The sequence below is a fragment of the Oryza glaberrima genome, chromosome 12, assembly GCF_000147395.1.
Source record: "Oryza glaberrima chromosome 12, OglaRS2, whole genome shotgun sequence".
Lineage (NCBI taxonomy): Eukaryota > Viridiplantae > Streptophyta > Magnoliopsida > Poales > Poaceae > Oryza > Oryza glaberrima.
Window position 1 is genome coordinate 24,298,838 of NC_068337.1, and position 25,575 is coordinate 24,324,412.

At 41.0% G+C, this 25,575-nt stretch overlaps 4 protein-coding genes across 4 annotated transcripts; 1 reads left to right on the top strand and 3 right to left on the bottom strand.

Moving 5' to 3' along the window:
• Positions 1 to 1,444: 1,444 nt before the first annotated feature.
• LOC127757832 (auxin-responsive protein SAUR71-like) lies at positions 1,445 to 2,101 on the bottom strand. The gene has a single exon (XM_052283417.1). The coding sequence runs from the start codon at positions 2,054 to 2,056 to the stop codon at positions 1,664 to 1,666; it is 393 nt and encodes a 130-aa protein (XP_052139377.1). The 5' UTR covers positions 2,057 to 2,101; the 3' UTR covers positions 1,445 to 1,663.
• Positions 2,102 to 7,698: 5,597 nt separating this feature from the next.
• Positions 7,699 to 10,331, top strand: LOC127756509 (deoxyhypusine hydroxylase-B). The gene is made up of 7 exons (XM_052281853.1): positions 7,699 to 7,906; positions 8,480 to 8,613; positions 8,703 to 8,933; positions 9,020 to 9,154; positions 9,597 to 9,723; positions 9,820 to 9,938; positions 10,041 to 10,331. The coding sequence occupies exons 1-7, from the start codon at positions 7,786 to 7,788 to the stop codon at positions 10,080 to 10,082; spliced, it is 909 nt and encodes a 302-aa protein (XP_052137813.1). The 5' UTR covers positions 7,699 to 7,785; the 3' UTR covers positions 10,083 to 10,331.
• Positions 10,332 to 10,337: 6 nt separating this feature from the next.
• LOC127756508 (uncharacterized) lies at positions 10,338 to 12,784 on the bottom strand. The gene is made up of 3 exons (XM_052281852.1): positions 11,869 to 12,784; positions 11,509 to 11,628; positions 10,338 to 11,234 (listed from the first exon to the last, which is right to left on the bottom strand). Exons 1-3 carry the CDS (start codon positions 12,632 to 12,634, stop codon positions 11,128 to 11,130), a joined length of 993 nt encoding a protein of 330 aa, XP_052137812.1. The 5' UTR covers positions 12,635 to 12,784; the 3' UTR covers positions 10,338 to 11,127.
• Positions 12,785 to 14,338: 1,554 nt separating this feature from the next.
• LOC127756424 (uncharacterized) lies at positions 14,339 to 17,789 on the bottom strand. The gene is made up of 6 exons (XM_052281756.1): positions 17,419 to 17,789; positions 16,270 to 16,500; positions 15,420 to 15,663; positions 15,162 to 15,292; positions 14,795 to 14,930; positions 14,339 to 14,596 (listed from the first exon to the last, which is right to left on the bottom strand). Exons 1-6 carry the CDS (start codon positions 17,787 to 17,789, stop codon positions 14,339 to 14,341), a joined length of 1,371 nt encoding a protein of 456 aa, XP_052137716.1.
• Between the last annotated feature and the right edge of the window lie 7,786 nt (positions 17,790 to 25,575).

A 25,575-nucleotide genomic window follows, 5' to 3' on the forward strand; every position in this document is an offset into this window, starting at 1 on the left:
TTCTTACTTTATTTTTTTGACAGCTTATTAGTTGTAGATTAAACAATCATAGCTGAAGTAAATTGATCAAAAGTCAATCGTATTCTCCTAGTTTTCATTTCTTAACCATTTTATTGGTTTGGAGTAAAAGGGCTCGTGATCCAAATGTCATCAGGAGGCTAGCTGCCATTATCATGAGGCAGACGTCTGACTGGCTAATATGCTAGCTGCAGGTTGTTATGAGTATGACACGCCAAAATCAGCAGTGACAGTAGCAATTAAGTACACACATGCACTTCCAAAAACATGTCCTAAGATGTGACAAACCTGTTGCTTTCGCCTCTTTTACGTGAAAGGGAGGCAACATACGCATGGGCTATCCTACACTTTTGCACAAATTACCGTGTTAGCACAAATTAATCATGTTTCTCATTACACTTTGAAGATGCACTGGCTAGTGTAGTGACAAGGTGTATGATTTCAACATCAAAGTCCGTGTTCAATTCTCGGCACCCTTAGAGCAAGTTTTATAGTAGAGGTGGCTATCACATCCAATTTTATATATAACATACATAATTAAATCAAGAGGTGATATGTATAATATGTCATCTCTACCACACAATCCCCAATATCTCTAATACTCTCACATATTTATTGAAGTTTGTGTAGGGGCTGCCCCTTGTATGAGAGGTGACTATTTCTCTCTCATCCTTCTTTTCTCCTCCACTTCACTATTTAGTCCTATGTGACATCTTGAGACTTGTGCTTGGATGCCCATAGTACTTGCCCTTATATTTTCTTCTTAATTATTTGCCCAGACCTTTTTAAGTTGTTACACTTGATCATGATCAAGTTCATTTCCTGGTTAATTGTCCAGCGGTTTTTTTTAGTCATTACACTTTATCTTAAATTCCCAAACCCTACATGTACAACAGAAACCCTACCCTACATTGATGGCTTGATGACTGCTAGCTAGGCTGCTGGGAAAACCACATCAACATTAGTGTAGTTGTAAGAAAAACAACTAATGGGTGAGAGTTGTAAAATATATTCTTTTAAAGATAATGGATAAAATCCACCCTTTGGTTCAACCGAAGCTACAACCAAAGAGTTGTAAAATATAAAATTGAGTAATTTTCACATTAAGCCATTTATATTCACCAAAGTTTCACTTAAGACTAGGCCTAAACCAACATTTTCACATTAGACCAAATATTGCACTTGTAAAGTCCCAACTAATATAATACTCCTTTGCGTTTGGCATTTTGCAATTTTGTCATACAAAAAGCTGCAAAGTACAGTCCCAACTATTCATGATAATTACTCCTTAATTAATTAGTGCAGTACACTAAACATTTTGCAATTTTGCCAAAGACATAATCTTCAAAGTACAGTCAAATAAGTGAACAACTGTTTATGATTATTACTATAGTACAGTAACCATAATAAGCAGCTCAAGCTAATTAAACATCACTCGTACTTATTTACTTATCAATTTTACATCGTCTTCACTCACTCAATCACTCTCTCATCAAAATTCCCTTAGACAGGGAAAATAAAAAGGAAAAAAAACTCAAATTAAAAGGCAAAGAACCACAAAGTTCTCCGAGCTATTTACAAATGGGTCCAGCCCAGCCCGGCCCGGCCCGGCCCACAAGCCCAACCGACGGCCGGCCGCGCGCGGCTACTCGCTGTCGTCGTCCTCGTCGCCGGCGGCGGCGAGCGCGGCGCGGAAGACGTCGGCGCGGCAGGGGATGCGGAGCGGGCCGTGGTGGTCGTAGCCGTACTCCTGCGCAGCGCGGCGGAGGAGCTCGGCCAGCGCCGGCCGCCCGAGCAGCTCGGCGCGCACGACGAACCGCTCCGCCGCCGCCGCCTCGCCGCCATCCCCCTCCCCGACCACGTACACCGGCACGTGCCCCTCGGGTACCCCCTCGTGCGCCGCCGCCGCCGACGAAGACCTCTTCCCGCTGCTCCCGCCTCCGCCGCCTCCGCGGCGTGGCGCCGGCGAGAATGGCGGCGGCGAGGAGGGAGACGAGCAGTCGCCGACTCGGGAGAGCCGTCGGATCATCTGCCTCATCGGATCGGACGGTCCAGATCTCTCACTTCACTCGCAGTCGCAGTGTGCGTGAGCTCACGGGGGGAGGCGAGGCGAGGCGGGAGTATTTATAGCGGGAAAGGGAGCGTGTCCGTCACGTGGCTGACGTGTCGGGCCCCGGGAGCGTGGGCCCACCCTGTCAGTGTGATGAGTACCGAGAGGTACAAGTGGGAGTACGGCTTTAGGTACGGCCTCCTTTTCGTTTCCCTCTTTTTTGCTTTTATTTTTATTTTTTTATATAAAAAATTATGTCTTGTTGCTTTCTGATTAGTGTGCAAGAGAAATTTTCTTTCTGGAGGGATATTTTTGTTTTGTTTTTCTTGTCTGGTGGAATCTCAGTGCAGTACACAACGATGTGCATATATTGCTTGCTTCAACTGTATATGTTTATGCTTTTATTTGCATGCTTTAACCATGTGTTTACTTTCATCTTGTCCACTTGATCTTTTTAAGGGAAAATAGACCTTGTACTTCTAGTAATTGATGTTTTTTTTCGTCAAAAACACAACACACACGAAAATAAACCAAATAGAATGCTCATGCAGTAATTAATTGAACATGGACACTACTGTAAATCAAGGGTACATACATACATGAACCCTAGACGGTACAAAAGTGTTGGTTGTCAACTTGTCATCACTACATATACTAATCATCTAGTATTAATTATTTTTTTCAAAAAGGGAGTAACAATTGTATAGACTTGCATGCATGTCCGGAAATAAAAAGGCAGTACAGATGCTTTAGTAGGTCACTCTATTAACATATGGTATCAGATCATACAATTGGTTTAAGTTTAATTAATTAGGCTTTAAAGGTCAAAGCAAACAGCAACAATATATGAGCCGTACACAATTAAGGCCGGGTATCCGTGCGTGCGTGCTGACGCAATCAATCTCCACCTTTAGCACTACAAAAATCAATATAAATGCCCTACACATTTAGATAACTAGATGAATACTCCGCCACGTTATTGCGGGAAATTAAGTTGTATAGTATGTACAAATAAGCTATATTATATTTTGTAAACAAAAATAAAATGACTTCCCTATGTTTTATATAATTAACACATGATTGCAAATATAATGCAAGGTGAATATATTTTGTAATTGATACTTATGAATTTTGAACTAAAAAACAATTGAGATTGTATGGTTTTGTGAGAGAAGAAAGAAGAGACTATTTGTACCATATATCTATCATCCAAAGGCTAAAAATAATTAGGATGATGTGGCTTCATGAGAGAAGAGAGAAATAACATTAACTATAATTAGTGGGATGGACTATATAAGTATATAGGATTTCTCTTGTGTGTATTCCAACTTTTAGGTAAGCTATTTCCTCCCTTCTAAAACATACTAACTACTATGAAGATAGCAATATTTTGATATGTATGAAGTAACTCTGGCAATATCTGTTAGCAAGCTGATATTTTTGAAGAGAGTACTTCTAAAATTAAATTTCAAGAATATTAATCAAAAAATTAAACTCGGATAAATTAGTTCCACCATAAAAAATCTAACCAACTGAGCGTTCAACTCTCTAAGGGGCTGATCTACAGTAGAAGGGCCGATGTCAGGCAACACCGACGACTTTCGGCAAAACCTATAGCGAAACTGCTTATATATATCTAAGCATAATTAGTGTACTAAGACACCGATAGACACGTTATGACACCAATGAATCAATTTTCTGGATCCGCCATTGATTCTCTATACATATTATATGTACAACTATAATTACTTCAACTCTTCACACATAATCAAATATACTTTAGTTAGGTATGTTTGCACACGCGTACGTACGTACATTTAGCATTGTGCATTGAACAAGCTAGCTATATATGTATGCTAGCTAGCTTTATCTAGCTAGGAGTAGTAGCTTTTTTTTTTAGATAATAGAAATAGATTACATCTCCGGCTTCTGTCATAAGACACACAGCCATATATTTAAAAGTAATAAAAAGGTAAGATAAAAGTAAATCAAAATGAGAAATAAGGTGATGGGACAAATCCCCAACTCCCCTTTATTATTGACTAGCGTTAAACCACGTAAAATATTTTAGCTAGCAATTCTTATGGAACTACGCCACCCATAATAGAATAAGAGACCCTTGGCTACCGATTCCAAGAGTGTAGCACAATTGCGCATAGTATCCTGCTCCTCCTATGGTAGCATTGTAGACCAAAAGTGGAGCCAGTAGGAAGACATGAAGATAACCTGCATAGGGTTAGATAGTTGTTTACCATTAAAAACTTTATCATTGCGACAACGCCAAATTGACCAACATACAGCACTAGCTCCAATTAGAATCATCTTCTTAATGGACCTAGATACCCCTCTAAGCCAATTAACGAAAATGTTTTTGGCGTTACGGGGTGGGGGATATTAAAAGCAAAAAACCCACATCTCCAAACAAACTGAGCGACATGACACTCAAAGAAAAGATATTGGATTGTCTCTTGTACATAGCAGAAAGAACAATGTTTGTCTCCCCCCAATTTTTTTTTAGCTGGGTTATTTTTCGTTAGAATTACTTTCTTGTGAAGAAACCACGTAAAGATCTTAATTTTTAGCTAGGAGTAGTAGCTAGAGGAACATATCTATCTTAGTATAATATATATACAGTGCCACTGGCAATATAGAGCTAGTTGTGCGTATATACCAAGCTTATTGCGATGCAGCACACAGCACAAACCGCTTACATGTGTATATATAGGGCACTTAAATTAATAGTTAGTCGGAGGCATGCATGTATCACTGTCAGTTAATTGGAGGCTGACTAGGCCTAGCTCGATCGATCGATCCACTTTTTATATTGTCATTCATTAGCCAGCTAGGTTAAGCTTTGTGATAGTTGACACTACCTAGTTAGCTAGAGCTACTGCTCCACTGTCACAAAGACAAATCGTTTTTGACAGGAGACCGTCGTCATTAAGATGCAACATCATCCCCCACCAATTATTCTTTTTATTTTATTCACGAATGCGAAAAAAATTGCACGTCAATATATTAGAGAAGAAAGCAGAGTTTTGATTAGGGGCAATTGTATCTATGCCCCCGCTTTCGAAGCCAATTGCTATTTTACCCCCATTTTTTAGGGTTTGCAGTTTTACCCTTACTTTTTAAATTTGAAGCAGCCGTGTACCCCTGTTTCAAACAGCAGGTTCTAACGGTGTTAGTTGTAGAGAAAATGACATTTATACCCTTAGTGGTTATAGCATTTTTGTCCCCATTTTTTTCAACTGTGTATGATTTTGCCCCCTATTTTGTGACTTTAGCTTGTAAATAATTCAAATATGAGCATCTCTTGTGATGTTTTTGTATTTTAACCAAAAAAATCACAAATACTAGACAATTACGAAATTTGACCAAAATTTGAATAAAATTTCGACAATATTTTAATAGAATTTTGACACAAACTAGCCTCAGCCAAATTAATTCAATCTGAAGCGAAAACAAAACCAAATCAAAGCTAAAATATCACACGCTGAAATTAATTCCGGACATCATAAATCTTCAACCAGCCGCCTTCCATCCACCCCAATCGCCACGTCTAACTCCACAATTATGCAGTAAACTCCTGAAGTGCAAAACCACTAGTAGCATCATCCTGAACTGGAACTTTATGAGCGGAAAAGAAGCACTTGGCCAGTTCGGAGATGCCAGCGACGTCGTCGAGCGCTAGCTGCTCGTCCTCCGCCGCTGGGAGGCGGCCGTCCGGCGCCGCTGCCGGCGCAGCGTTGCCCGGCATGAGCGCGCGAAGGTGGTGCGAAACCGGCCGCCCTCGCCGCCGCCGCGACGGCCGCCGGCTACTCCGCGCGCCTGGGAGCGGCCGTTGCCGCCGCCTGGCTACTGCCCCGTCGGAGCGCCGCGCGAGCCCCCGTCCTTGCAGCCGCTGCCGCGCCGCGCGCACGCCCTCGCCGCTGCTGCCCTGCCACGCGCCGCCGATAGGTTTCGGGTTGGGAGGAGAGGGATTCAGTCTCCAATTCTCTATCCATTCACTGAGGGGTACAAAGGTAAATTCATATTTCATGAAATCTTTTTTTTTATTTTCTTTTGTATTTCTTTAACCCAAAATGCAGGACCCACCTAACGGATGTTAGAAGTGAGGACATACGGCTGGTTCAGATTTAAAAAGTGGGGTAAAACTGCAAACCCTAAAAAAATGAGGGTAAAACAGTAGTTAAGTTTGAAAGTGGGGGTATAGATGCAATTATCCCTTTTGATTACACAACGTAAACGACCAGAAAACCATTGCCAGGGGACAAGAAGAAAATTGGAAAGGAAAAGACTGTAAAAGGAAGAAAAATCCTCCTTAAAGAAAAAAACTCCTATTAATTATTTTTTTACATACCACTATCTTATAATCCTCATAAAATTTTAGTGTAGCAGAAATTAATTTCAGAGAAACGTATTTATCCATGTGATTTTTACGCATGTCCAATTTAACTATTCCTTCTGTTTCAAATCATTCTAGATCTATATACTGAATCAAACGTTCTAATTTGTATCATCAATAATTTCTTAAAACTCAAATAGTTTAGTGTCATGAGAAATATTTCATGATATATAATTTACTTGTTGAACTACACGGATTTCTAAAAATTGATGGTCAAAGATAAGACATGTGTGATTTAGGACAAATGTAAAATGTGAAACGGATGGAGTACTTAAAAAGATGAATATTAATATGTAAATAAGAGTTCTTACTAGTTCTTAAGAAAATAATGTTGACAAAATGTGACCACACACTCACGTCCAAAAACACACACAAAAATGATTGTGATAAAGAGAGAGGCGCCATGGATACACACAGCACTTCTTTGTTGGAACCTAGCGAAGCAAATGGATATGGACACCTCAACGAACTGACCCGTACGCCCGCACGTAGTACGGGGATTTTTTTTAACTTTTAATTTTATTTATTAAAATATATAAAAATAGTTTTTTGGTTTTAAAGTATTACAAATCAACCCCTTACCGTTCTTTAGGAGTTTTTTTTCCAAAAAAAAAGCGCCCTCCAAAGAATTTTTTTTATAACGTGACACATGTCCATTGATATATTGGAATGGTCATGAGGAAGAAAAGTGGCACTTCACGGGCAACCCCCACCCTCTAAAATAGCGACCTACAATATTTTGCAGACGGTCCCCTTATAACCCTCTAGGATGACGTTAAGGGGGTTGTCTATAAATGGCTAGCCCCGATTATTTTACAGGCGAATCCCTTGTAGCCTTCCGAGAGAGCGACAAGGGGGTTGCTAATAAAATGGTCGACCACTCTTCATGCGGCGGTTAGCATGAGCCAATAACCGTGTGCCACGTTATTTTTTAAAAACGCACTCCCAAAAAGCGTTAGGGGTGTAGAGTTTTAAAACTTTGAAACCAAAAGTTATTTGTTTAAAATATTTTAATAAGTAAAAACAAAAAAAAATTAAAGAATTCCGTAGCACTGTAGCCCATTTTTGATATGGCCAAGGCCCACATAGCAACGCATATGCATCATTCATGGGCCTCCATTTCTAGTGGGTTTCATGGGCTTCTCTTTTTTTCCTCGGCCGAAGGCGAAGCGTTCTTTTCCCCTTTGGGACGCGGGTTCCCTCGCCGCCGCCGCCGCAGTGACCACCTCGCTCGCCGGCGGACTCGATTGGCTCACCGGCGGCGACGGAGGAGGAGGAGGCATCTGCGGCGTTCGGCGCGACCCCGGAGATGGAGGGGTTCCTCTGCGACCGCCTGCTCGACGCGGCGCAGCCCATCGCCGAGCGCTTCCGGGCGCTCTTCTCCCTCCGCAACCTCCGCGGCGACGCCCCTCGCCGCGCCCTCCTCCAAGGTCTCCCCCTCGTCGGCTCACCCGCTTACTTGTCTCCTTATGCAGCAGCTTTGGTTTCCACCATGATATGATTCAAGGTCTCAGTAGCTTGCCGACTTGGTGTCAGTACTCAGCGATCGACGACGTAGCATAGTTAGCTGCCATCTTTCTTCTAATTTGCTTTCGTTGATCGAGCTAGTTTGATGCGATTCGAGGTTGTGAAGATGCAATTAGTTGTCTGTGTGCTGGTAGACTGGTAGCATTTCTTCGGTATATGGTGGCAAGTATTACTGTCATGCCTTGTAGTTTGGTACCAAATTCCCAATTCAGTAATCCATCTCGCATTCTTGCTCAGGCGTTGATCTGACAAAGTTACTTTATATTTCCTTTCTTGTACTAGTTAATTCTGTGCTAATTTATGCTCTCTTATGATTTATGAATCATCCTTGAAGTCTGAAAACAGTGTTTAACATTGAACTGAGAATGATTGTTTATGTTTCTACTGTCATATAGAGCTGTTAGATCCAATTGCCTGTCAATGTTTTGTTAATGAACGGGCTTAAGAATACCTGATGTGTTTGCTGCAATGCTCAGCTGCAAGGGACTCTTCAAACTTGCTTGCCCATGAGGCTGCATTTGCACTAGGACAAATGCAAGATGCTGAGGCTATCCCTGCATTAGAGGCAGTTCTCAAAGATCTTTCACTTCATCCAATTGTCCGACACGAGGTAATTGCTACGACGGACTAATGCCATCTTCTGCTTATAGTGATTTACTTTCAATTTTGAGAAGCTTTGTATGTTTATTCATTCATTAGGCTGCGGAAGCGCTTGGAGCTATTGGCCTGGAAAAGAGCATTTCCCTGCTGGAGGAGAGTTTAGCTGTTGATCCTGCCGTGGAAGTTCAAGAAACATGTGAGCTGGCTATTAGACGGATAGAAGAGCAAAAGAATACTAGTGGAGTTGAAAGTGCAACTGTTTCACCTTTTCTCTCAGTTGATCCAGCACTGCCTGCAAAGCAAGGACTTCCAGTAGAACAACTAAGGCATGTCGTTCAACACAGTCCTACATGTCTTCATTGTGCTTTGTGTGTATTATCATGCTACTAATAGCATGGTTATTAATTTTCAGGGAGCTTCTTCTCAACGAGCAAGAAATCATGTATGAACGTTATGCAGCTCTCTTTGCACTAAGGAATGACAGTGGAGATGCTGCTGTTTCTGCTATTGTTGCTGCTCTAGGCGTCAAAAGTGCTCTTCTACGCCACGAGGTTTGCTTGAAGCCTTGAACTTCGATAATCGCTGTTGCATCTTTGTCCACAAGCATAAGTTATGCAGATCCTTACATCTCTTGTTATGATACAGAAAGGACATTAGCAAAGCAAAATTATCCAGTTACACCTACTCAGTTTTGTACTAATTAGGATACCCAATAAATTGTTTTCTGTAAGAAACTAGGGGTGGCGCTTCATCCAAATAAGGTAGAGAAAAAGGCAACATATCAGGATAGGTTTGGTGGCATGATGTATTTCATGAGACAGCTGAATATTCTAGAGTGCACATTTCTTGATCTATTCATGATAGCACCATCTCTAAAGATCAATCTATTCTTTTTATTGAGATAATCATCAACCTTTTTCATATTGTTACTGTTATTTATGTTGTCATTGTGTTCTCCACTGTAATCATTTTTTCTTCTGTAATGTTTTGCAGGTTGCTTATGTGTTAGGCCAGCTACAAAACAAAGCTGCTTCAGATGCACTTTCCACTGTCCTGAAGAATGTTGATGAGCATCCAATGGTCAGGCATGAAGCTGCTGAGGCCCTTGGTTCAATTGCAGGTAACTAATACGATAAGATTTGATTTCATCAGTCTCTCATCAACCATGGATATATTGTCAAAGCTTTGTGAGAATATGTCCAATGCTGTCCTGCAGATCAGGAAAGCATTGCACTTCTGGAGGAGTTTGCAAAGGACCCTGAGCCAATAGTCTCCCAGAGCTGCGAAGTAGCACTCAGCATGCTTGAATATGAGAGATCAGGGAAGGCCTTTGAGGTACATACATACACGCCAGGCCTAGATCAAACAGAAAAGCATTTGTAACTAGCTTTGTGGCATTGTCTAACACATTGTGCTGTGTTGTTCCATTCCATGCAGTTTTTGTTCCTGCAGACTCCTCAGGTGCAGCAGGAGTCCTAAGTGAGTTGTGAAAGTGTGAACTGAGAGTGAGAGGCAGGCTGGAATGTGTCTAATCCTGTAATCCAAACCTTATACCAGTCTACCTTGAACTGATATGTTCGTCAAAAGGATTTACTGATCAATCTCTGGGCTCTCATTCTAGGAAGAAAAGAGAATGTGTTTTCTTTGAGTACCAACTAGACTAGGTGCTTAATGATCCTATTAACGCATTGTTTTTTTTTAATCTTGCACATATATTTCGTTATTAAAATGAGTAGTACAAGATATAAGTGGGATAATGCACATAATACCACGATGCTGATTAATTGTCTGCAGTTGAACACTACAGTGCCACTGCACATGATGTCATACCACCGTAGCAATGCAGCATATGCAATATAAATAATCTAGCTTATCTTTTGACTGTTAACACAGGAATTAATGAAGAACTAAAGGGTCTGTGCACTTTATTACCATTTGCAACTCTACTAAATTTTAATAAGATAACTGATCTTACTGATACTATTCTTCCAAGTTTGGTAGTTTTGAAAGTTTTTCCTAATAAAAACATTACCAACATTTCTTTTTTTAAAAAACAAACTAAACACATCCAATGCAACCAAAATTTAGTAACACCAAAACATGTCAAAATTTAGCATTAATAAATTTTGGTAAGGTTAATTTTGGGAACAAGGTGACACAAGCCCTAACAAAGAGTGTGTTATGATCACAATTCAGGAGAAGAGATATGTGTATATATCAAAATCAAAACTGTGACCAGGTAAAACACTGGTCATCAAGCATGAAGTATTTACACCGTCAAAGCACTCTCATAGAACCAGTATACAACCTCAACTTGAGGTGCAAAACCATGCAAAAATCTGATGGCACACGAATGCGCAAGCATAATGTCAGCAACCAGTTGGTACTCACTTCTGCCAACTGGTAATACAGCAGTCAAACCAGGGAGAACTCAATGCATGCGATGTGAAATCACTGGGTAAAAATCACCTAAATGCTATGAGAGGCCAAGTAAGATCAGTACTCCAATAGCAATTGGTGGAACCTAATGCGTCATCAGATGCTTGATGAGGTACCCGAGCACAGCAAAGATCACTGCCGCAACGAACAGCGCCACGACAGAATGATACGGCCCCCCAGCACCAGCGGCAACTGCAAGGAGTAGTGTTAGTGCCAGCACTCAGAAGATTAATCCGGCCTAGTACCCTACTGATTGTATACTTGCAAATGACTTAACCATTATTACTCCATTGATCATATGAAAAATCAAGAACAGTGTTAAATTACACGCAAGAAGTTCCAAGAACACAAGTATGACATCTATCAAGAACAATACAGCAGAAAATGATGTAATCGAAGATCAAGAACAATACAGCAGAAGATGATGAAATAGAATTGATGCCCCTCTCTCAATGCAAGAACTCACCTCGGAGAGTGTCGACGGGGAGGACGGCAGCTGAGGCGTTCCCCAACGGCGGGAGCCACGAGAGCTCAGAAGCGTAGGCGTCGCCGTCCTCACCTACCAAGTTCCTCCAGGCCTGTAAATCTGCAGGTAGCGAGGAATCAGGCATTCAATTGTTTCTACGAGAAGCAGCGCAGTAGTTGTTTCGCAAGAACATAAGCATTTTATAGTATTTCGCAAGAAAATCAAGAACAGAGGGCACTCGATATGTCGCAAGAAAACCAAGAACCAGAGCATTTGATATGTCGCAAGAAAATCAAGAAGGAGAGGGCACTCGAGTTGTCGCAAGAAAAATCAAGAAGGAGAGGGCCAAGAATTAGGAACCTGAGGGACATGGGCATGGGCACCGCATATCGGCGTCGGCGTCGTAGGTGTGCGAGGCCGGCGATGGAAGTGATGGTGGTGGCTGCTGCCGGAACCAGGGAACTAAGTAGTTGACGCAAAGCTTGGCGGCGCCGTAGAGGAAGACGGCCCAAACGATGATGCTGAGCAGCGTGAAGAGCACGGTCGTGAGGCATGTAGATGAGAACACATCGTCGTCGTCGCCGCCGCCGCGCTCCATATAGTCGCCGACGACGATGTCGGTCTCCTCCTCCTCGCCGCCGTGGCCGGCGCCCGTCCCCTGCTCGTCGTCGGGCTCACGCGGGGGCACGACCTCAACCGCGAGCGCAACCCCGCCTCTGTCCTCCGCCGGGTGCAGAGCTCTCTCCCGCTCTGGATGCAGAGCGTCGCCGCCGCCGCCGCCGCCGCTCTCCTGCGCCGGCTGCAGCGCACCGCCGCCGGCTGCAGCCAGCGCCACCACGGAGTGGACGACGTCGACGGGTATGTCGAGAAACACCTCCTCATCGAGCTCGAACTCGTCCTCCGCCATGGGGAACGGAACGGAGGCGGTGATGAAGGATGGTGGTGGGAGGGGGAGGGGGAGGTGGGGATCGAGTGGAGAGCTTTGAGGTGGTGGTCGGGGTGGAGGAAGAAAGGGGGGAACTCGGCGGCTGGGGCGCTGCTTATATAGGCGGTTGGGAGCGTAACGCTTCTTCTTCTTCTTCTTGGCGGTCTTCTTCTCCACCGCAGGCGGCGGTCGGAGAGACATGGTGTGTTCGGTCCGAGTCGGCGACCATTGACCACCGACGCGCAACTCCGGTCGTCGGGGAATAGCCACTCCGGCGAGGCCCGGGCCCGGAGCTTCACCGGAACCCCGCCGCCTCCGGCGATGCGCAACCCACCCCTGTGGCACGCGGCCCACGCCATGGAAGTGGCGACTGAGATCGAGGAGAAGAGACTACTCCGTACTATGTCTATGTATCATCACCACTGGACCCCCATACACCGGCACCGGTCCATGGGCCATGGACTCACTCACCCCGACTTCCTGTTCTTTTCGGTTTACTTTTTGCAAGTATTTTTCATAAAAAAAGTTGTTATAAATATACATATTAATCCATTTTCAACTTTTAACTAATATACTTAATTAATTATGTACTAATGAATTTAATTAACCATATACTTAATTAATACATACTCCTCCATCATATAATATTAGAATTTTTGGTTGAACGAGACACATCCTAGTAATACGAATCTAGATAAGGAGCCTATCAAGATTCATAGTATTATGATGTGCCCCATCTACCTAAACTTACTTATATTTTGGGACAGATAGAGTAATTAACAAACATAGTCTAAGATGGGCTTAGACCCTGTTTGGAGAGCTTAAAATTCTGAGAAGAATCTGGTTAGAATCTAAAAAGTTGGCAAACCCAGATTTTTGACTTATAATTTATTTTCTGGATTTTAGGAGAAGCTGCAGCTACCTGGACCTTCCCAAACATGCCCTTAGTCCACCATGAGCTGTGGATCAAAATTCAAATTCTCTCTCTCTCTCTCTCTTCCACTAGAAGTGGGCTCCACCCATCAGACCAAATACTCCTTTACACTCCTTTTAAATTTGGAAAACCCTTTTCTTTCTTGCAAAAGTTCATTTAAACTTGTAAAATCCATATCTTCCTAGCCACAACTCTGATTGACTCCGTTTAGCTATTTGAATTACCCTTGAAGAAAATATCTACCTAACAACGCTATTGGTTTCTTTTTTTTAAAATAATCACTGGGGGAGGGGGGAGGGACTTTTCCCACCTGAATTTCATTAAGGAAATAGAAGAACTGGGACTACAAGTGATTAGTGGTTTCTTACATAGGAAGAGAGAAGATCTTTCCACACTGAAACAACTACCATATCTTCTCTACGAAGACGCTCAGCCCAGAGAGTAGCATCTTCCACACATTTTACAACCATTCGAGAGAGGGATTTAGGGAGATAACCAAAAACAACATCATGCTTGTGAATCCCTAAACCCCAAAAGCAAAGTAAGTAAAAGACTTGAAAGTGCTTATCAGGATAACAATTTTACGGTCCTTGAGAAGATATGTGTCCAACGCATGAGTGCAACGGAGCAAATTTTTCTTTGAGCGGTAAGGAATCACGCCAGCAATCAGACCAAAAGGAAGTGCGGGCAGGGTTTCCCAAACTGCCGGGGCCGGGGTTACCGGGCCCCGGCGGTAACCACGGTGGTAACCGTGAAAAATCGTATAAAACCGTGCAAAATTTATCAAAATTTTAAATTATTTTTTAAATTTATTTGAATTTAAGGAGGTTACCGCGGTATTTATATTAACAAGAAGTCATAGTACTCCGATCCCTTTATATATGATAACCAAAACATTATTACTCAAAACTAAACTTGTGTATTTCACATATATTACAATGTACGTAGGCTTTTAACCTGATGTGATGAGATCAGAGGCCAAAGGCAGCAACATGACCAGTGTTTCTACCTTCAACGAGGTTATGGATGACGGTCACAGCAAGCATGATCGCAGGGCCAGAGCCACCCAAACCCATGAAACCAGCCAACAGATTCAGTAAACCAACACAAATTCCAACGATATATGCTGCCATGGTCATGTAGTGCCTGCATCGCCTGGGACTAATCGACTCGTCCTCGTCATGCTCCTGCAGCAGCTGCTCAGGCGACACTCTTGTTCGCTGCGTCTTCTGCAATAAAATTCAGTATATCTATATATAAACGTACGATTCATATATAACTAGTTAATTGATCAAACAATATGAATATACTCAATTCGTCCTATTAAAAACCAATCTAATACTAAATATGACACATCCTAATACTATGAATTAGTTCAGAGTTTTAGATTTATTTTTTTTAGACGGAAGGAGTAGACCGTTACTTACCTTTAGAAGCCTGACGAGGTACCTTTTTGAACGTGAGCAAACTCTGAACCAAAATACCGAGAGAAGAGCATATCCCAAAACCACGAACGCAACATAAAGAAAAGAATGGACCGGGTCTATCACAATGTCATCCAGGCTTCAATTCATCATGCAGCAAAAAGAAAACAGGTCATAAGACAGGTTAGTTATACATATATGTAGCTCAAATAAAATTATAAATTGAGTCCTGCCTAGCTTAGTTACTGCCTCCGTGTTTTTTTATCAATAAATATTTAGGAGAGGAGGTAGTGTATACTAGTAGTTTCAATGGAAATGGATGAACAAGTAATTAAAGCTAGAAGAAAGAATAAAAATGAGGGATACATACGTTAGTGGCGTTGTTATGTAAGAGGCGATCCCACTGACAGGCCAGTAGTGCCCAGGATACTGCCTCATTTCCTTCCAAATGCCAAGCATGTTCACCACTTTATTCGTCTTGCCATACTTGATGCTAAGCATCTGCATACATATATGAACAAAGTAAACAAACCAATTAATTAATTAAACAACGGTTAACAGCACAACACGATCAACAAATTAATCGATCTGTATCCATTATCTTAAAAAAGAAAATGTATGTAGCTACCTGTGAGATTGAAGAGAAGGGAAAGGAGAGGAGTGCAGGTTGCAAGATGATGGGAGCGTAGGCCAGGTAGGAGACGCTGATGGTGTGTGTGATTCGCAGCGTTGGATCAGCCGGTGACCTCACCGGCGGCAAGGTGATGTGATGGTCTCCCAGTATTATCAACACTAACAAAAAGAAGGCCAAAGTAGCAAGCATCATCATCCAGGGGTATGCATGGTTCAAGGCCTTCCAGAAAATACATGCACTGCAAACATTTAATCCAATAATACATATTATTAGCTATATATAGTGTACTAGTAATCAATCATTCGAGCTAGTAATTATTACTCCCTCAGTTTTAAAACGCAAGATATGTTAGTTCTTTATAAGTTAAAAGTTTGACTAAATTTATAAAAAAAATATAATATACATTACACGAAATTATTTTTGTTAAATTCATCATTAAATATATTTTTATAATATACTCCCTCCATCCTAAAATGTTTGACGCCATTGACTTTTTTTAAAATATTTGACCGTTCATCTTATTCAAAAAATTTAAGTAATTATTAATTCTTTTCCTATCATTTGATTTATTTTAAATATACTTTTATGTATACATACAGTTTTACACATTTCACAGAATCTTTTGAATAAGATAAACGGTCAAACATGTTTAAAGAAAGTTAATGGCATCAAACATTTAGAGAAGGAGGGAGTATGATTGATGTTAAAAACTAATGTTATTATATTTTTTATAAACTTAGATAAATTTGAGGTTTGATTCGGGATAAAACTAAAACACTTTACTTAGGCTTAGGCTGATATAATGAAATAAATATATATATATATCCTAATGAGAAATTCTTACCAGCAATTGGCGGCCGAGAACAAGGAGAGACCGGACAAGAATCCATAACCCTTTCGAAGGAGGTCGTCCAGATAAATGGCAATGAGACCACCGGCGATTAGTTGAAACACGAACACGAGTGCAGCTGTAGTAATAAATGGCGTGCCTTCTGCAATGGCGGAGGCATATAGCACAATGGCAACAGGCGACACGATGGCTATCTGCATCGCAAACAACCTCCGTGCCCTCTCCCTGAATCGATCGATCCAAGATTATTATTATTATTCAGACTTACTCTTAAGTTAGACCATGCATGCATGTGGATGAATTTGTAGTATTATTTTTTGGTAATATATATGAATTAGTGATCATCGATCGAATATATACGAGTAAAGAAGCTAAAGTTGTCAAATTAATAGTTTTGATAAAAGTAGCTACAGTTTCTAGAATATACCCTTAATGTCATCTTAGCATAAAAAAGACATTTAGGGCACCCATAATGGTTATCTATAAGCTCTCTACAAGATATCCATGTCAGCATATTTTCTTACTTGAAAGAGATTAAATGAAGAGAGAGAGTAAAGCTATCTACTAACCTGGAGATAGTCTACAGAGAAAAACGACAATGCATTAGAGAGCTATAGATACACATGTAGACATACTATTGAGGTGGTTTACTATTAATCTAGTCTATTGCTGAGATGTACATATTTTATAGAGAGCACTTTACTTTACCATTGCGGGTGCTCTTAAAACAGTACATAATACATTAACTCAAGAGGTGATATATAATTTTTTTTTTGCTTAAAAGCAGAACATCAAAGCTCGAATAGTACGCATTAATCAAACGTCTATTATTTAACAACGGAGTTATTATTAATAAGTACTCCCTTCATTTTATTTTTATATTATAAATTACTTTGACTTTGACTTTTTTTCTAGTTATAAACTTTTTTAAGTTTGATTAAGTACTTATAAAAGAGTTTAGTAACATGCATATACAACACCAACACCAAATTAGTTTGCTTACTTAAATATAGCATTGAATATATTTTGATAATACATTTATTTTAGGTTGAAAATATTATTATATATGTTTCTTTATATATACTCACTTAGAAAAAAAATCAAAATTACTTATAATATGAAAAACGGAGACTGAGATATTACAGGCGGCGGCGATGGTCGGGGAGCCTGTCGTCGTGGACGCCGATGATCTTGAGCGCCATGCAGAGGTGGACGACCATCTCCGAGTAGAGAAGAGGGACCAACCCGAGCGCCATGACCGTAGGCCGCAATGACGCCGACATGGCGTTCATCCAGTATCGCGGGTCGTGCTCGCCGCCGCCGTAGTAGTTTTGGACCCCGTAGAGCGGCAGCTCGCCGGCGACGAGGAAGACGAGCAGCGACACCGCCGTGTAGAGCACCTTCCGCCGGAAAGAGACCGCCATGACGCCGCCGGCGTTCGTGCTGCTGTCTTCTACCTCCGGCAACAGCCTCGCCAATAATCTAGCAGAAGCAACCGCTGCAGCTACTGCCATTGATCGATCGATGGATCAGTGAATTTCGTCGATTCTCTTGTAGCTTTTGGTTAATTTCTGACGCCGATTTTGATTTTTTATCGCGTTTCGTTCGGGCGGTGCAAACTGAATCATTATTGGATTCCATTCCAGGCCGAATTTGTGTACGGCTCGAGTTGGGCCTCAACTGGGCCGCGTATTCTCCACAAAGCAACGAATTAGTATATGGGCCACCATTTCAGGTTAATTTCATGGGCTTTTCTTTTTTCTTTTTATTTTTTTCCCTCAGTTGATCCAGCATTGTCTGCAGCAATTCATTGTGTTTTGTGTGCATTTATCTTCCTATTTTAGTATAGCGTGGTTGTTCATTTTCAGGGAGATGCTTGTCAACGAGCAAGAAAGCATGCACGACAACAGTCAACAGAGAAACAGGGTTTATCAATAAACATCCCCTTTTACTTGCTTTGCTAGATTTCATTTTCACACATTGGACCTCTGAATCTGTCAGTCTGACTCATGCTGTTATTATGCATTGAACAGGATGATGATTACGTTGAGACGAAAATATCTGAGCTGAAAAAAAAAAGAGGTGATGAAGTATTTCAGAAGAGCATCAGTGTAGTACACAGTGTCACTGGTACATTCTTCTATCTGCTTAAAAAACTCATACTAGAATATTACTGGAATGCTAGTACTATGCTGAAAGACTAGTGCATCAGCCCATTACCTCTTTGTGTGCAACTCAATGCAAAATTTTCCGTTCCCTTGAGTTAGCAATAAGAAAAAAAAACTAGATCTTTCCTTCCATTCCATGGATTCATAAAATCAGAAATTGATACCTTTTTTTTTACTGGATAAGTAATGAATTTTATGATATAAAATCATCGTGAGCTTTGTGCACTCTGGAACTGGCCCATCGGCAAAGTGTAATGTTTTGCAGGTTGCTGCTTATGGTCAGGCAGGAAGCTGATGAATGAACTTTAGTCACAATGTGTTGTTTGATGTATACTCCCTCCGTCTTAAAATATAAGTATTTTTAGACCCTCACACGGTCTTCGATATACTACTTTAACCAACGGTATCTACAAAAGTAAAATGTTTTAAATAAAAAGACTGGCATATTATGATAGTTCGTTTAATGATAAATATAGTAACATCAAATTTACATTATTAATCTTTTTTTAATTTTTTACTTTTAACAGTTAAAATTTAAAAAGTTTGACTTGTCACTATTCTAATAATGCTTATATTTTGGGACAGAGGGAGTAGCATTTCTGAATTGGGGAGTTGATACTTGAGTTTTGTGCAGCAAAGCAGAACTGGGAATTCAGAATTCAGATTGGAAAGAAAGTGACAGACAGAGAGGTACGGCCGTGTAAAACACCCTACGCCGGAAAGAGACCATGAATTGCTGCCTTGTACGATCGACCTCGCCAATCTACTACTACCAGGCACCAGCAGCAACTGCCATTGATCGATCGATCGATGAATTTCTCGGCGATGATCCCTAGCTTGATTAGTTTCTTTTTTTTTTTTGACAAAGGGAGGGAAACTCCCCCGTTTTCATTAAAGAAAACGCAGATGATTACAAGAGTTCCAGACATCAAGTTCTTACAGAAAAGACGAGAGAAAAAGGAAAACAAACAGTTATTACAGGACTAGAACATTGGCATTTCAAGCATCAAAACACAGGTTTCCATCGTCGTCTTCAAAACTCCTTGCCATTAGTTTAGCCTGTCTCTGTTTTCCATCCTATTCTTTGTCTGCCGCCCCTCCATCCAAATTTTGAATGAAAGATCTCATTTGCTACCTGCCTTAGTAGCTGCGCCCCCCACTGCATTCTTCCTCTGTCTCCCTCCTTGCTCTGCAAAATACTCCAAGAGTTTAAATTTGAGCAAATGTTGTAAATTATTTCCATAGGATCAACAGGCATAATTCCATCAAAGCAGGCTCTGTTTCTTGCTTTCCAAATAGTCCACAAGACTGCTGTAACCCCCACCATAATCAACTTCCCATTCCCTTTGCCAAATTTCAAAATCCAGGAGCTAAACATTTCCCCCACATTCCTGCCAGGCTTCACATTGAGAGCGCATTCAACAACACTCCAAATGAAATGAGCCATCGGACAATCTAAAAATAGATGTTGGATGGATTCACTCTTGTCACAGAATTGGCATTAATCGAGCCCTTCCTCCAACCCCTTTTGAACAGATTATCTTTTGTAAGAATACTATTTCTTAGAACCAGCCAGGAAAAAACTTTCACCCTGGGTGGTGCTTTGATTTTCCACTTTTTTTTGTAGGGATAATTGATCCCCTGTAATATCAAAGCTCTGTAGAAAGATTTAACAGAGAAACCTTTGCTAGACAGTCTCCAAATCAGTCTGTCTTTTTCATTAGTTAGACTAACATTGTCCAGGGCTCTACCAATATTAGCCCATTTTCTCTGTTTAACTGCATTTAGGTCTCTCCTGAATTTGATTGAGCCTAACCCTCTCCTTTTGATCTCTGCCACAGTCACATTTTTTGTCAAGGTTATGTTATAAAGATCTGGAGCAGACTCTTTAATTGGTTTACCCCCCCCCCCCACCAACTATCTTCCCAAAAGAGGGTACTCTCCCCATTTTCCACCTTCTTGTCACAAAATCTCAAGAACAGCTCTTTGATCTTCATTAAACTAGACCAAAAGTGAGAATCCCCATTCTTATGTTTGATTTGAGTCAGAGTTTTCTTTTTCAAATACTTGTTTCTTAGCATGTCTTGCCACAAACCTTCTGTATTCTCCAAATTCCACAGCCATTTCCCCAACAGAGCTTTATTCATTACATCTAAATCTAAAATCCCTAGCCCTCCCTGATCTTTAGGGAGGCAGATCACTGGCCATTTCACTAGATGATATTTCCTAATACCTTGATCTTCTTGCCACAGAAATCTCCTTCTATAAAAATCAATTTTTTTTCTAACTCCACAAGGAAGAGAGTATAAAGACATCATATAAAGTGGGACACTGCTAATGCTAGAGTTAATCAAAGCAACTCTCCCTCCTATTGCCAGGAGTTTCCCCTGCCAACACCCCAACTTCTTTTCAATTTTTTCCTCTACAGGTTTCCAATATTTGTTATGGATTCTTACTTGATCTATGGGAACACCCAAATATTTCATTGGCAGTCTCCCAATTTGGCAAGTGAACATTTGGCTGTATGAGTCCTGTCTCTCAGCTGCCTCTCCCAGGCAAAAAACTTCACTTTTATGAAAGTTCACTTTTAGGCCAGTCAATTGCTCAAAAATACACAGAATGAATTTGAGGTTTTTTTTGCATATTCCAGAGAATCCTGGATCAGGCATATGGTATCATCGGCATATTGTAAAATAGCCACCCCCTCTCTCATGACATCCATTCCCAAACCCTTGATTAGTCCCTGTTGCTTTGCTCTTTTGATAAGAATGGTTAAAGCATCAGCAGCAATGTTAAAAAGCAAGGGTGAGAGTGGATCCCCCTGTCTCAACCCTTTGTGTGTTGTAAAATAGTGCCCTATCTGATCATTCACTCTGATGGCCACTTTCCCCCCTTTAACCACTTTCAAGATCCAATCACACCATATGTCAGGGAATCCTTTGGCCTTCATCATTTTATACACAAAAGACCACTTAATATTATCATATGCCTTTTCGAAATCAATTTTGAAAAGAATTCCTGCCTGCTTTTTTTTTGATCAATTGAGTTCAAAATTTCATGCATAGTTACAACCCCTTCCATTATATATCTGTTTTTTATGAAAGTTGTTTGATTCAAAGCAATCAAGACTTCAATCACCTCAGCCAGCCTTTCCATCAAAATTTTTGTTATGATTTTGAAACTCATATTTAAAAGACATATTGGTCTGAATTTCTGTATCATTCTTGCTTCTTTGCATTTAGGGATCAAAGTTATAACACCATAATTTAATCTCTCAACTCCAATTTTTCTTTTCATGAAATCTGTGATTAGTTCCATCAAGTTATCCTTAATCAGATACCAAAAATGTTTATAAAATTCCACAGGAAATCCATCAGGCCCAGGGGCCTTATTGTTTTCCATCCCAAAAACTACTTTTTTCAGTTCCTCCATTTCTATTGGTCTAATCAATATCTCTTTTTCAGCTTCACTCAACATAGCTATGCCTTCCAGATTCAAAGTAAAATCATTCTCTGGAGGGGGACCAAAAAGCTGTTTATAAAAATTTATTATATATTTCATTAGATCACTCTGTCCTTTAATCTCCCCCTCTTCCTGATCCAGAGAATGAATCATGTTTTTTCTTTTCCTTCAATTGGCTTTAGCATGGTAATATTTTGTGTTATCATCCCCTTACAAAAGGTTTTTTTCTTTACATCTCTGCATCCATTTCAATCTATCCTCTCTTACTACTTTCTTCAACTCTTCCTCCAAATCCCCTATCTCTTTTCTTTCCAGAATAGTCATTCCATATGCTTCACATTTTTTATCAATGTCTTCTATTTTTTTCCATAATGTCTTCCCAGTTCATGTTCCAACCTTTTAGTTTCTTTCTCATTTTTTGTAACCTCCATTGCCATTTATCAATACTGGATCCATTTATATTACAAGAATTCCAAACTTGCTCAACCATAGTATTAATATCTTCTCTCATGAGCCAACTATTCTCAAATTTAAACAGAGGAGACTGCCACTTTTCTCCCTCAACATTGATCAAAAGAGGAGTGTGGTCAGAGTAAATTCTCTCTAAGACCCTTCCACATGCCAAAGGGAACTTAATCTCCCATTTATCATTAAAAAGAATTCTGTCCAATTTTTCAAGAGTTACACTTTGTTTGTTATTAGCCCAAGTGAATTTTTTCCCTTCCAAGGCCATCTCTCTCAAGTTTGCATTCTCAATTATAGAATTGAACATAAGACTCCATTTATTCACCCCTCCCCTCTTGTTTTTTTCATTCTCTTGTCTCAGGATGTTAAAATCCCCACCAATTAACAGGGGTTCATCACACCCATAACAATCCTGAGCTAACTCCCTCAAGAACTCCTCCTTGTGTTTAGGCTGGGCAGCCCCATACACAGTTATTAATCTCCACACAAATTTGTCATTTCTATTTTTTACTTTAACATGCAACAAAAAAATTTTTCTTGGAAACTTCTATAATTTCCATTTTATCTTCATTTATTCCCACCAACATACCCCCAGATCTACCCCTGGGAATGGTCCAATTCCAACTAAACTTACCCCCTCCTCCTATTAAATCCAAGTCTTTAGCAGTGAAATCCTGCTTCACAGTTTCTTGGATGCCAATGAAATCAACTTTATGCTCTTTTATTAAATCATTGAGATGCTTTATTTTATCATGATCACCCATACCTCTTATATTCCAAAATAAACCTTTCATGATTTCTTTTTTGTTTTTTTCTTCTCATTTTTGCCACTACATTTAGGAGTGACCTTGAAAATCTCAAGGTTTCCTCTGTTATTTTTCCTCCTCTTTTTTCCTGATGAATTGCTTTGAGAAAGCCTCAACATGTTTTCAGCATAATCAAAATCAGACATACAATCATCTGAATGTAAGACTTCATCTATATTTATGTCTATGTCACTCAAGTTCTCCCCAACATTTTCACACTCCCCTTTCTGAGAAGTATTTAGTTTCTCTTTCAAGAACAGATTTATCCTAGCCAATTCCAGATTTTTGATTAGGTTCAGATTTGTATCCACAGCTTCTAGAGCACATCCTAAATTAACACCTAACAGACTAGCCATTTGAGCTAGAGAGAAATTACTTTCATCAACTATAGATGGGATTTGTTTGTTACCTTTGTTGATGAAAGCATTAAGAGCCTCTTTCCTTTCAGCTGCAGCATCGGCCACCTTTTTGTCTTCCTTCTCCAAAAGTCTTAGACTTTTCTTCCTCTTCTCCTCTGTCATGTCTTCATTAGTCTGAGACAGAACAACTCCCACCGCTGCAGCAAAGTCACTTGATTCTTGTGATTCCATGTTCTCCTCACTCCCCACCAGTTGCACTCTTGGTTCATCTTCATCATAAATCACCTCCTCACTGTCATTTTCCACTCTCTGAATAGTACCACTTTTATCTGCCATCCCTTCTTGTGTCTTCTTTGTTTTCTCATTTTCCTCCTCCCCAGCCTATGCTTCTTCTCTGATTCCACCCTCTATCATCCCTCCTGCTACATCTTTATCAAGTTGAATCTGCTTGACTTTAAAATGTTCTTCTAGTTGTACTCTCAGAGCCATCTCCCTATCTATCTCCATCTGTTTGAGCTTCACCAATTCTACTTGAGCACTTTCATTGTCTGAATCCTCTTCCACAACTATGGCTTTCTTCTTGTCCCCTGCCTTTTCCAAAACCCTCATGTTTGATGTAGCTTCTTCTTTTCTTGGTTTCTTATTCCTCTGCATGTGATTTATGTTGCCAGGTTCATTTTGCTCCTCCACCTCCACAGCTCTCTTTTCCTGTGCACAATCTCTAAACCATCCCAACTCCACAATCTGCTCCAACTTGAAATGAGCTTTGTAAACCAGCAACTTAGGTGTCACCAGAGTCATGGTCAGAGGCAAGCTTTTTAGTGTCATCATTCCTACTCTAATTCTAACCACATTCTGTCTTTAAAGCTACCATATCCACTTCTATCACAGGTCCTAGATTGGAACCCACTTCATGTAGAAGGTCGTAATCCTTCATTTCATCAGGTACCCCCTCCACAGTCACCCACACTTCATGTAACCTCCCCACTGCCTAAGCTTCTTGAGTCCATTTCTTCACTTTCACATGTACAGATGTTCCTTTTACTCTAATTGAGTCAAATTCAGCTAACTCATCCAATTTCATCTTATTTGGGAATCTCATATGGAACAACCCTTTCTCCTGCATCATGGCCTTCCAAGTCCAGTTCCACTTGAAATGTTGAGTGAATCCTTCCTCCAAAGCCTGCTCAGTAAGATCACCTCCCCACATAATTGTCACAATAGCCAAAGGGTTAACATGTTCTTTTTGCACTATACCCTTAGCACTCTGAATCAGCACACAGCCCAGACCTGGGGCAGCACATCCCACTACTTTAGCTACAAGTTTCTTCTGATTCTTCCTAAAACAATCCTCTGTCCTATGAGTCTCTTTTGCACAGATCATACAGAACACTGACAATTTGCAATCTCTAGACAAATGACTGTAACTCCTGCATTTAGAACAGAAAATCCTCTGCTGGGAATGGGATTCACCAACCTGATGCTTGGACTCATCTTGATTTTGTTGCTGATTTGGCTTTGCTTCCAATCCTAAACTGATAGAATCCATCTTGGCACTTGTTTCCTGCAAATTTGGACCCGCTTCCTTCCTCCCTTCAGTTTTCAGCGTGTCCTTCCCCTGCTTCCCCTTCTCCTCAGCAGCTTGCAGAATTTCCTCATGCTTTGCCTTCCCATCCTCTACTCCTCGATTCAGATCTGGAGGTGGCGGATGTGGACCTTGCGGCTCCTGTCGCTCAATCTGCAAAGGGCGGATATGTCCCCTTCCCCCTGCGTCTCCCCTCCAGAATCGATTAGGCGGCCTGAAAGGTGGACGCGGCCTCCATCCTCCGCCTTGATTTGCCATTGGAGAGCCGCTTCTTACCACCTTCGCGAAACTTCGGCCGTCCCCTCGAACGCTCGCCGTCCACTCTCGCCGTCGCCCACCACCGCCTACCCTTGGCCACTCCTCCACTTCTCTCACCTCCCCTTGCGTCTCCCCCTTCTCCAATCTCCTCCACCGGCCCTGGAACCCTAGCTCCTCGAGACTAGCTCCCCATAGGT

What these genes read in the sequence shown, in the direction of transcription:
- LOC127756509 (XM_052281853.1), top strand. Translation starts at nt 7,786, where the DNA reads ATGGAGGGGTTCCTCTGCGACCGCCTGCTCGACGCGGCGCAGCCCATC. An exon ending in TCGCCGCGCCCTCCTCCAAG is followed by an intron (nt 7,907 to 8,479) that starts GTCTCCCCCTCG and finishes TGCAATGCTCAG; the next exon opens with CTGCAAGGGACTCTTCAAAC. An exon ending in ATCCAATTGTCCGACACGAG is followed by an intron (nt 8,614 to 8,702) that starts GTAATTGCTACG and finishes TTCATTCATTAG; the next exon opens with GCTGCGGAAGCGCTTGGAGC.
- LOC127756508 (XM_052281852.1), bottom strand. Translation starts at nt 12,634, where the DNA reads ATGTCTCTCCGACCGCCGCCTGCGGTGGAGAAGAAGACCGCCAAGAAG. An exon ending in CCCATGCCCATGTCCCTCAG is followed by an intron (nt 11,629 to 11,868) that starts GTTCCTAATTCT and finishes CGCTACCTGCAG; the next exon opens with ATTTACAGGCCTGGAGGAAC. An exon ending in CCCCGTCGACACTCTCCGAG is followed by an intron (nt 11,235 to 11,508) that starts GTGAGTTCTTGC and finishes TACTCCTTGCAG; the next exon opens with TTGCCGCTGGTGCTGGGGGG.
- LOC127757832 (XM_052283417.1), bottom strand. Translation starts at nt 2,056, where the DNA reads ATGAGGCAGATGATCCGACGGCTCTCCCGAGTCGGCGACTGCTCGTCT.
- LOC127756424 (XM_052281756.1), bottom strand. Translation starts at nt 17,789, where the DNA reads ATGGCAGTAGCTGCAGCGGTTGCTTCTGCTAGATTATTGGCGAGGCTG. An exon ending in TTCTCGGCCGCCAATTGCTG is followed by an intron (nt 15,664 to 16,269) that starts GTAAGAATTTCT and finishes AAATGTTTGCAG; the next exon opens with TGCATGTATTTTCTGGAAGG. An exon ending in CCTTCTCTTCAATCTCACAG is followed by an intron (nt 15,293 to 15,419) that starts GTAGCTACATAC and finishes ATATGTATGCAG; the next exon opens with ATGCTTAGCATCAAGTATGG.